The sequence below is a fragment of the Echeneis naucrates genome, chromosome 23, assembly GCF_900963305.1.
Source record: "Echeneis naucrates chromosome 23, fEcheNa1.1, whole genome shotgun sequence".
Taxonomy (NCBI): domain Eukaryota; kingdom Metazoa; phylum Chordata; class Actinopteri; order Carangiformes; family Echeneidae; genus Echeneis; species Echeneis naucrates.
In genome coordinates this window covers 6,448,645-6,460,670 of record NC_042533.1, presented here as the reverse complement: position 1 = coordinate 6,460,670, position 12,026 = coordinate 6,448,645, and the positions used below count along the sequence as shown (strand labels likewise).

The window sequence follows — 12,026 nt, the reverse complement described above, 5'->3', positions numbered from 1 at the left end:
GAGAAGGGATTACTCTGTCATTCCTGTATCCCGCTCTGCTCTCACTGTCCAAACCCATCACTCCCCAGGACACCAAAGGGGATTCCCTGCTCTTTTTTTATTCACGCTTTGCTTCATCCCTTCAGCTCTCGTCAGTCACCATCTGTTCCAAACACTCCTCTATGGGAAAAGGATGCAGTGGGAATCATTACATCCATCATGGGGAAAAGGAGAGGGGGTTAGATGGCGGTCTTCTTCAACCCTTCACCCTTATATGACGGAGTTCTGAATCAGTCTACCCACATGTCACCACACCGCTCATTAATGTGAACCCAATCCATCCTCCTCCCTCTTCATCTGGACATCTTTCCATCCATCTTTCTTTTGTATCATCCTATCCTTCATCTCACCTGCATTGCCCCTTTTATATATCTTGCAGAAGCCAAGTCTATTAGCTGTTTTCAGGAGCATGCTGGGTTAAGTGTGGGTTTATGTGAACAACTGTGCAGAGCTGATTGATAACAAGCAACAGCAAGAATGATTTGTCTTTTTCTAGGTCTCACACGGACAATATGAGTGTTAGTACACTGGAAGTAAGAGAAGAGTTAAATTTCATGAGATATAACCACCAAACACTCTAAAAAAACATGATTTCCAGGATTGGGGTTCAAGCACATTTACTTTGAGAAACTTTTTGCAAGATGAAATGTATCACTGCACAGTAAAAAGATGTGAAATATATAACGTACCCAGACTTTGTAATGAACCATCAGTGCACTGTAATTTGAGTTAGTTACTAAAAAGTAAATGACGTTAGTGTTGAGATGGCTCGGCCCATGTTTTTGTTACATGTGTTGACAGTGGCTGCGTGTCCTTTGGTATGTTTGTCTCACCTGTGTGATCCGTGGGTGGGTACACTTGCTGTTGATACCATTATGCTCCAGCCACTGGTTCTCAGGGTGGGGGCAGTGTTGCTTCAGGGTGCAGCGGTTCTCCCCTTTACACCAGACACACCCGAACAGTGGGTCTGCCTTCAGACACAAACCACAGCTTCCACGCTGCGCGTCACATTTGTACAGATGGACTGTGCAGGAGACAGGAGAGAAGGGAGGAAATGGAAAAGGGAGAAAGAGTGTAAAACTCAAGCGAACAACTGTGACACAAATGATGTACAGAACTGTCAATGCATGTGAATTTACTTTGGACAAAAATCTCTTTAAGTGATGAACAAATACACAAAAAAGTCCAATTTGGTGTGTTTGCTTAATCTCTGTCAGCTGCTGTTTGAATATGCAAACAACCAACTCTAAATGAGACATTAGCTGATATCTTTGTCTCATTACCTCTCCATCCATCATCATCTCCATATACACCCCTTCTCTCTCTCTCTTTCTGTCTCTCAGCAGTTCCTAGACTGCTCTCTCTTGTCTCCATTCATTCACCACACGTTAACATATAATTTCCATGGCAACGGGCCAGCCATTTTCTTTTTAATTGTGATTAAAGGCATGCCTGATCTGTCCATCGAGCAGTGCTCTAGGAGCTGCTTCCTCTATTTGCAAACAAAGATGGTAAGAAAGACTGATTTATGCATTTCCCATTTTTCGTTAACTTTTGCTTCTTTGCAGCTGCACTTATGCTCAAGGATATGTTTTGTACACAGTGTCTGACTCAGATACACATGTACAGCACTGCAAACACTGTACAAACTTTGCCTCGCAGTGAAGTGCCATGTTGGCATACCATCCACATTTTAACAATTTGCGTCTTGACTCCACTGCCCCTGGCTAAATTGAGTTGTTTTCCTGTCAGAGAACTACAACCCCCAGCATGCTGCTGTTTTCCAATCCCAGCGTGGTACACTCTCAGTGATGGATCACCAAACTGAATCAAGCTGAGTTGAGTGAGTTGAATGTGGAGTGCTTAAAAATTTAGCACTAGCAGTCATCCACACATTCAGGGAGTATATGGAGAGTTACACAGAAAGCAAAGGAGATCAAATAAATATCTTATTGTATAACTGTGGCTTTGCCATCCAAAATAAATTCCCTTTGCTTGCTTAAATTCATAATTCAAATTATTCTCTTTTTTATTATACAATATATTGGCAAGTTATTACTATTCTTCTGACATGTATGCTGGTGAAGCACATTGAAGGGAAAAGACTGGCAAACTCCCTGAGAGGGGTTGACAGGGCAAATAAGAAAAACAGCTGAAAAGAAATTACATTTGAGAGGAGGCACAACCGTGTAACTTGGAGCTAGGAAGAGACAGACAGCAGTGAAGTGACAGACAGACAGATGAAAACAAAGAGAGACAGTGTGGGAGAAGAGAAACTGATAGAAGAAAATCTTAACGGAGGATACGCTAAAGTTAACCACTCTACACACCAACATCAGAGGACAGATGCTGCACCTCAGCACACCGCACACCTGTTACCATGGAGACCGGATCCAAGGGCAACAATGGGGAGGCAGCAGCTTTGCTGTGTGTGTATGTGGGTGCCTATTTGTGTGTGTGAAAGAGTTTATCAGATTTTGACTACATGTATCTGAGGTTTTATGAGACAATGAGAAGTTTATATGGATGTGTGTATTAGTTCTCAGGACTTTAAAGGCCTGGTTTTAGGGTTAGGGTTCGATTTATCTACAGGATTCGGGGTTATGCAGATGCAATGTTTATGGTCAGACTCACCTTTGTTGTGGGCAGGGTTGTCAATGCTGAAATCTCCATTCCAGATGACGGTCAGCTCTACGGGGAGGCTGCTCATCTCCATCCCATCATAGAAATACTATCACCATGGCAACCAAGGAGGAATGGAGATATAGGGTAGTGAGTATTAGCGAGAGAGAGAATAAAAGAGGAGCTGTTAAGCTACTTTAAACTGTCTATTATCTCCAAGTCCAAAAGCCTATGGTATCACAATCCTCCTTTGAATGGGAAATACATCATCAACAGGTGGCTGCACACACAACGAATACACCCATGAAATCACACACATGCACACTGAATTCGCAACCACACACTATACACACCAGAGAGCTTCCAAAGAGAAGATTATTTTTCATTTGGTTGTATAACACCAGCATGGAGGGTTGATGCTAGAATCATAATTTTCCGCTAAATTACAGTTTCCCTCCTTCACTGCTCAATCAAAGTACAATATTTGGATTGTACTCTGATTATGCACACGGATCCCACAGACATCTCTACACACAGACACTGACACATGCACTCAGAGTGATGAAGACAGACAGGAAGATGAGACGTTATTGTATCAACAGACGATTAGCATCAAGACTAGCATAAAGCCTTTCTCATGCTATTCTTCCATTGCTGTCAATGCACTATTCAGTCAGTGAATGGAACCTGATCGCAAGGATGGTTGTGTAGGTGAGACTAAGTCAGGCTCTTGTCTCATCTACCCACTGTCTAGCCAGTAGAGCAAAAATCCCCTGAGCTGGAATCAGTGTGTATGAGTGTGTGCATGTGGCTGAGTTTGTGTGGCAGAGATTGAAAAAGTATTATTGTCTCTTTTATGGGAAGCCTTTATAGAAATAGTGCTTCTTTATAGAGATTGTGTTGGGGTGTGGGTAGGAAGCGGTCAATGATGATATGCCACATAAGCTGACACACGCACACTCCTTACCGATGTGTTTTGACACTGGACCGAGGAGCTGTTGAAGCGAAGGGCAGGAACTCTGTGCTCGTTCCCCTGGATAGTCAGCAGACACTCGTACCCCCTCTGACCAGACTGGGGCTGGGGAAGGTTCTTTGCCCGTAGTGTGATGGGCTTCACCACATTTACTGGGACCAGGATTCTCTCTGCAGGCAATAGCTGAGGACACCCCTGGAAGGAAGACAAAAAGACAAGGAATGATAATGTAGTGCAGTTTCCCTGCCACATTAATTCTGCTTTTTAATGGAAGAATGGTGGCATTTAGGAAAAATTGTATCTGATAGCAACTTTCCCAAATGTAAAGCTGGCTCTTCCTTTCCAATGTAAATGTAGAAACAGTATCTCTCACATCTAACAGGCACAGAGCCTGTAAACACACAGGGCCATCAGCATCATTTATCACATCAGGTAGCTGTCACCAGCATTTAGCAAACTCATTTTCAATGACTTTCAATTCCACTCAAGTGTGAATTGTTTCAGGAGTTGGGAAGCTTTTGTTTGTCATACTTCCTGTTTGGTTAATATCAGCAGGGTCTCTCAGTTAGAAAGGCCTGGGACTTGCTCACAGTCACTCTTAAAGAGGGGTCAGGTCAATCGGTACTCCACTATCATTACTGATGGTAGAGGACATGATACAATGAATAACTGTTATACAGAGATATGACCTCTGTTTGTTTAGGTAGCATTTTTTATGCTGCTATTTATGAAAATATATGTCCAATGTGTCAAAATAAGAGTGATTTCTACCTGTGCACTAATTAGGAAAGAATGATTGACCTTAAGAGAGAAAGACAGAGAGAGATACTCAGCAAGTCCCTTAGCGATTGGAGGTGTAAAATTAACAGCCAATCAGTTCAAGCATGACTAACTGGCTAAAAATAGAACATGTATGAGTGGAAGAGGAGAGGAGAGAAAAGAAGAGGAGGACAGGTATGCAGAGGGGAAGAGCTGGACAGAGAAGAAAAGCAGACAAACAGAGGATGACAGAGCACACACGTTTAAAAAAAAACTGTGGCAAGAGGAGGAAACTGACTGATAAGCATAAGTTAAAGCTGAGGCAGGAGGTAAAAGAGGAAAAAAGATAATAAATAGAGAGCAGCACTTTCCCAAGTACTTTGCAAACTTTCATGTTTTTGCAGAAGAGCAGTGGATAAAGAGAGAGAGAGAGCAAAATAGGAAAAATGAGAGAGAGGAACAACAAAAGAACAGAGCGACTGAAAGAAGTGAAAAACACCATTAAGCATATGCGACAGGAGGAGCCTTAGCATGTCAAAGAGGCAGAAGGAAAAGGGTGAAAAGAAGGAAAGCAGATAAGGTGAACCCCTGCATGGATGGAGCTAAGGGGGAGTGAAGCATAGCGCACGTTGAACTGGGTGATAACACTTGTTTGAAGTTCATTAAAAGCCACTTGATTGGGTTAGGCTGAGTGACTGACTGGATGGCTGCGCAGTGAGAGAGGGGGGAATGCTCTGTGACACTATTCACAAAGTCATTATAGATAAATGACACACAGGGTGAGTGAGTTCAGTGGTAGAGGAGAGGAAGGAGAGGTGTGTGTTTGCTCTTCCAAATCTCATTTTCGTAAGAACGAAGGGTCGTATTTGGAGAACAAAAATGAGTGTGAGAGCAAAGAGAGATGCAATCCATTTTTAATCACATCTCTTCCAGTTAATACACTTGAATAACAGGGACAATAAATTTGATCTGGTTTGTGGAAATGAAGGCATGGCAGGCAGTGGAGTATGACTTAACATGGTGACTTAAGCTGAATTTCAGAGGCAGAGATCTGCACTGATGGCTGTATGTGGTGATGAGGAGTGTGTGTGTGTGTGTGTGCATGCGCGCATGCACAACCTACATGCACACACCCATCACTACAGCTAAAATGAATTTAAGTATTTGAAGCCCTAAACTCAAACCAAAATGGCTCTTCCTTGTAAATGTAAGCAGATGAAGGTTAATACACTAACATGTGGATGTATGTACACACACACAGCCTTGGAATCCCATTACAGTATAAGATAAACGCCACAAGTCAAACCCTGACAGCATCTCTTGTATCATCTTGCCTTTCTGAACACATGCTAAGGAGATTGAAAACTTCCAAAATGCAGATTCAGCTGACTCTGCACACACACGTACACATATCATTAACACCTTCCAGTCCTCTTTCCTACACTAACATCAGTCACAGCTGTGCTCCAAATAGTCATCTATGGGGTTTCAGGTAAATCATCTTATGTGGTCACACATAAACACATGAGCACTGCCAGGTCTACACACACAGTTAATTCAAACCCATAAACCAGATATATGTCCTGTAATTCACACATTAAACAGCACACAATCAGCCTCAGGTGCAATAAAGCCTGTCAGCTCCTTGTCTGTTCGAAATCTTTAAAATCTTGATTTATCTGATTGCTCAACATTTTTATTTTGTGACAGAGCAAACAGTAAAATAAGCACAAAACATATTTGCTTCAAAAACTGTGAGAAAATGTGATGATGGAAAAAAAAATTCAACCCAGCAAATCTTTTAACACCCTGAGTTGCCTCAGTTTTTTCTGTTTGTGTGTACAGATGTACACTCAGACACACTCATATAACACGATGATTGTTCCCAGCAGTCCCTGAGGCCAAGTGGGCTCTCAGTGGTGTGTATATTCTAGTTGGCTACTGATGCTGGTGGCGTTGGCAGTTGTGCTCGCTGTCGCCTGTTAAGATTTACGCCAATGCTAAGTTGATCTGATGTCAGTGCTTTTATAGCTCCTTCCCACCCTCGCAACCCCCAACCCTAACCCTGCGATAAATAACAGAGGAGCAAATGCATATTGCCCCACAGATACATTTACACAAGCTGCATACTACATAAACAGACACACAATCCCATAAATATGCACATGCTCTTGCTGTGTGCCACCATATAGACCCAAAAAAAAAACTAAAAAGTACAACTCTTGAAGTTCTCCACTCCACCTAATTGTTGACTGTCAGAGAAAGGACAAGGACAGTGAAGTGAAAAATAGAAGGGTTTAAAAATTACACATTTCAGGATTTTAATCGAATCAAATAGACTTAAATTGAGAGAATAATAACAACATTATGCCATTTAAGTTTTGTGATGGAGTTGGTCACTCAGCCTTGGTTCATGTTTTTTTGTGACATTGAGGCTTCTATTGTAAACCTAACATAAAGCAGGGGAGTTTTTTAAATTTCTTTAATGTTTAAAAGCAACAAGTTTTCTAGAGGCATCTTCAGTGAAAAATCTACTGACCAAATTGGGAAAAAAAATCTGCCACTTCTAGTCTGCCTGTTCAAAACCTCTAACTGTCGACATATGAGGAGTGAAACAGGAACTATTTCTGGACACAGATCCTGCTGCTGATTTGGAAGATATCTCAGAACTTGGACAAATGAAAACAAACCTGGTTAGCCACCAGCAGCATTAGGGAGCTTTGTGGTATTTTCGGTGAGAAAACTATTCTCTCCTTGCTAAAGGCAGAGATGAAAGTTCTACAGTCGTGTAATGAAGGAGCAAAAAAGCACCTGTTAACAGCATGACACCATCACACAATGTAATAAGCACATAATAACATAATAACGCTGACTTGTGAAAACCAAGTTAGCACATCTCTTTATCTCTACGTTATCATCCTTCATTCTTCCTCTTTCCATCATTTTGCTTTGTCCGACCTCAGCTCTGACTCTCCTCCATCCTTGTGCTTTATACTTCCTTCATTTATCTCTTTCTAAACCAAGCCTCTGTTATTCATCCTATCTAGCTCACTGACCCTTGTCATTTCTCTTATCAACTCTCCCCCTCTCTTTCCAGACTTCTTTTCTTCTTGGGGACCTACTTAGATCTGATAATTAGAGGCTGGTGGGAGGTGTGAAGGGTGGAGATAGGGAGAGTGACAGAAAGTAGGAAGCTGAGTGGGAACTGTGAATGTAAAAGCCCTTGGCATAGTTTGAAGCAAGGGAGAGGAAAAGAGAAAGAGAGAGAAGCCTGTAATTGCAGCAGCAGAGAGTGTGAAGATGAAGAGGATCTTAAGTTTTCATTCACGTACACAAAGACACACCTTGTGGTTACCAAGAGCTTCTCTTAACTGGCCTCTGTTTTACCATTTCCTAGAGAGCCTCGGGCAAAGACACTCTCTGCTCTCTATTCACCCTCCCTCCTTCCCTGCTGTTCTTCACCTTGGTTCTATACAGACGCCCCTTTTACACCTTTTTTTATTTTCCCACAAATACCTCTTCCCTGGTTACTTAAACGATTTCCTTTTTGGTCTCCTTGTGCTTCTTTGTCCACGGTGATTCATTATAATTTTGGTTTTGGAAGTATGGTTCGATTGGTTATGATAATTTTTTCTCCCTAAACTAACTACTCAGATTGGAGAAGGCAGAAGGATCTAAAAATTTTTTGTAAAGTAAAACAAAAATGTAGTTTATTTCACTTCCTTTCATTTTCAATTTGATATATTCCCTTTGCCTTGACTTTGCTAATACTCAACTGACCCCTTAGCTTTCGTGCCAGGGTATCTTATTGATTCTCCACCATCCCTGTCTAATATTGGCTACTAACAGCTATTTCTGCTGGCATTTAGCTACTTTAATAAAATTAGATTGATGCGTTGATCAATAAGTTCCTAGTAAATAAACTCCAAGGCATCGATCACCACAACCCAGACAGGAACTAACTAATTCACTAATATATATACACGTGCTTGGGGAAAGGGATATGAATTCAATGACATTAATATTTTGTGTGCTTTATATCTTCCTATGAGTTGAACATGTGAACATGGGAAAAGCTTGGCAGCTCAGCAGGATATGAGAATACTTTCCTATATACCTCCTTTAGGTGTGACAGTTGGTTTCTTTTGCTTTCTGAAAAAGTGCTAAATGGGTAGGAAAACAAACACTGCTCTTTGTGTAAACGAGTGTGGCCTATTCATGCCATAATCCACAGAACAGCACTGGTCAGTCGTTACATGTGGCTATTTATTCAGTGTAACCGAATAGAGCTGCTCGCATGTTCTTTGTCAACAAGCCTCACCAGAATGGCAAAGTCCTTGAGATGTATGGAGGGCATTGGCATGGCATGGCCATGGTTAATGTGCCAACAATCAAACATCTGATCATGGTGCCCACATCACTGCTAGCATAAATAGAAAGAGAGCAACTGTATGGCCCGGTTTGGCTTTAAGTCTATGCTGCCATGCATACTAACAACAAGCTCAACCAGTAGGGAGATTTGCCTGGCATCAATCATTAGCATAGTGTTAAGGGATTATTTAGATCACTGCCTAGAATCCCTTTATTGTAATAGTATACAAAAAAATCAACTCCAGCACAAGAGGTCATTCCATTTCAGACAAGAAAGTTGGCTTGTCTTTTCTCATTGAATTTGGGCATGATTCTGTTGGATGGTCATGTTGTGTGGCTAAATTAGTAATTCAAAGCAGGAACCAAAAGTCTGGCACCAAATATATGACACTGGATTTGAGGGGTTAATTAAAAGCAAATGAAAAATCCTTAAGCCTGAAAAACACCTGCTATTCTGAAGCAACCTGACAAAACAGGGACATAATTAATCTGCTAATATCAAATCCCCCTGACTTTATTTATACCGATTGTTTTTTTTTTTTTGGGTCATCAACACAATGGGAGAGAATTCACATTCTATTATCCTCTGTCAATATTGACCAGGAGCGCCTGAGTTAATTGGAAAAGTAAACCTGCAAAGACTCAAGCTTGGGCCTGACAAAGCAGAAGGTTCAAAAGGATAATGGAAGTGGCAGAAAAGGAAAATAATGTCATCTGAGCAGGTTGAATGACTCGGGGGGGAAACATGGGCGGAATAACACAGTTGAGAGCAGAATGCTCATCAAAGGAGGCAATCTGGCTAAGCTTGTCCCTGCCCGTTGTGCAGCGCCTGCCAACCCAGACATGAGCAGTAGTGATCTTCATCATAGCTCACCTCAGGCTAGGATTAACAGGCCACTAACTCCCTGTAAAACCCTCCCTGGAAAAGTACTGTGAATTGGCAGGGCACAAGCAAAGAAAAACTGTCAACACACACACACACACACATACGGACAAACAAAAATACAAAGAAGCATGCAGATATAGTTAACCACAGGCCCACACCAGCATTACAGATGAACACAGCCACATATTCAAACCTTTCCTCACCACCTTGTACTACTCTGAAGGCTGCCACTGTGGCATTGCCTGTAGATCAGAGTGGGAGCTTTCTCACAGGATGCGAAGTAGGAGGGTTAGGGGCAGTCACTGAATGTACCCCATCCAGTGAGAAGCATGTCCTCTGCAGCAGAGGAGCCTAATTACAGTGGGCTCTGCTTCTACGGGAATAGAACTGGCTGCCAATATTATTGATAATTCACACAGACTAAGCTGTCACTGGGAATAGGGATGGGCAAGAGGAAATGGCTCTGTTTTATTAGCTTCCACTGCCCTTTGATGTGCAGTCAAGAGCAAGACATGCCAAGAGACTCCTGCCAGATGGAAGCACTACAGCTGAAAGGTGTCTCAATCCTTTTAACATAACTCTTTTTGCATGTGAAACCTATAATGACAGCCATTAGTCTCATGTAGCCAAACATTTCCCCTCAATTTATTTCACTGTGTTTTATTACTTAGCTGGCCCAATAAGCAAAGGTGGTCTGGAGCTGGACAGCATTAAAACCATGGGGATTCTTAGACATTCTTTTAATGGGTCTTATCTGTCTTTGAACCTAGAGGTGCTGCTAGAAATTTTAGACCACCTGAGCACAGCTCAAAGATCTATTGAGGGCTTTATTCTTCATCTATCAGGTTGGGTTTTGATTAAACAAGAAAAAAGTAAACACATCACAGTATATCTCTTTTTTTGCAGGCCTTCAGTTGGGGCTCACCTCAGGTTTCTTGACTCGTCCTTCCTGAAAGGAACATGTGCGCGGGTCATGGGTACAGTCATGTCTGTACTTACACCAGTGGCACTGGTAGGGACTACTCACACATGACAGACACCTGAATGGGAGAACAGAGGCGAGGAAAAAGAATGTTAACTGGTATTGTACTGGTGAACAAAAGCTCAATATGTCTTACTTATATGCTGAATATAATACAATTTCCAACACTTAAACAATCAGCATGAAGTGACAAGCTTAAGTTATCTGAAAGCAACTTTGAAATCATTCACCAGGCAGACTTACGACTTATGCACACTGCAGTTGTAGAAAACAAAACTGGTATTTGCGAATGCCAGGCCTGTCTCCTTGGACTTGAGATACAGCTGAACGATCTGGTGGTCACCTAGAAAGAAGAGGTTTTTTATTAAAAAAAAAAGAAAAGAAAAACAGCAAAGGAGAAATAAAAATAATAGCTTTTGCTTTAAAACTTGTATGGTGAATCCCACTAGAAATGGTTTCTTTCAACTTTTCATATAAAGAACAACTGTAGCATGCCGTAGATACTTCTCCATTACAAGCAGTGAGAGCCTTGTATCTTGAGAATTTTATTCACATATTTACATATCCTTATTCAGTATCTAGTTGTACTAGATTTTACCATGAAGGCACTATGACTGCGCTACTTTGAGCCACAGGTGCTCAGCTTGTTGCAGCAGTAAAGGTAGTATCTTAAGACAGAGAGGGGGAGAGAGGTTTTGTCAGGTTAAGTCTCCCGATGCCTTCCCCCTTACATGAGACAATGAAAGTTGGTGCACACACATTTCCCTTGGGATTGAAAATATTCCCCTGGAAAAAATTTCCAGAGAGTATCTTTGACAAGGTAAAAGGGGAGGAAGATGAAATGAAATCCATGTGTGCGATTGTGTGGGTGTCAAGGTGCAAGTGTGTGTGTAAGCTTGTGCCTCATCTGTATTTGGTGTGTCCTTTTGTCTGGCCCTAATGAAGGAGTTCATGTTTAATTCAACAGCACATCCACACTTCTAACTGCTCTCTCTACCTCTGCACATCACTCTCTCTCATCCCCACTCTATCTTTACACACAGGTCTCTTTGCTTCCTTCCACACTGCAATTCTTTCTTCTCCCCCATGTCTCTCTCCATCTCTCTAACAAAGAAGGAATCATTCATCAATCACAGGAAAGCACTGCTGACAACAGATCTGTCCTAATTAGGACACCTAAATGTTATCTTGAAGCCTACCAACAAAATCTACCCCCGCCCCCATTAGCTTCCCTCATTCCCCTGTTCTCTCAACCAAGCTTAGACTAATGTGTACTAGTAAAAATGGAAGATGAAAGGTGCTAATAGAGGCAAAACGTTTTCTGCAGCATTTTCCTCTTTGTGACATATGAAAAGGATAAAAGCATTTTTGTTTGTTGGTGACGGAGAAACAGA

At 41.7% G+C, this 12,026-nt stretch overlaps 1 protein-coding gene across 3 annotated transcripts in view; it reads right to left on the bottom strand.

Moving 5' to 3' along the window:
* plxna4 (plexin A4) overlaps positions 1 to 12,026 on the bottom strand; it is a 206,585-nt gene that overhangs the window by 40,172 nt on the left and 154,387 nt on the right. For all 3 annotated transcript variants that reach the window (XM_029494738.1, XM_029494739.1, XM_029494740.1), the window contains 5 exons: positions 10,876 to 10,975; positions 10,576 to 10,690; positions 3,629 to 3,829; positions 2,674 to 2,770; positions 873 to 1,063 (listed from right to left, as the gene is read on the bottom strand). In XM_029494738.1, the coding sequence (XP_029350598.1) occupies positions 873 to 1,063; positions 2,674 to 2,770; positions 3,629 to 3,829; positions 10,576 to 10,690; positions 10,876 to 10,975 (704 nt within the window). The remainder of the gene's footprint in view (positions 1 to 872; positions 1,064 to 2,673; positions 2,771 to 3,628; positions 3,830 to 10,575; positions 10,691 to 10,875; positions 10,976 to 12,026) is intronic.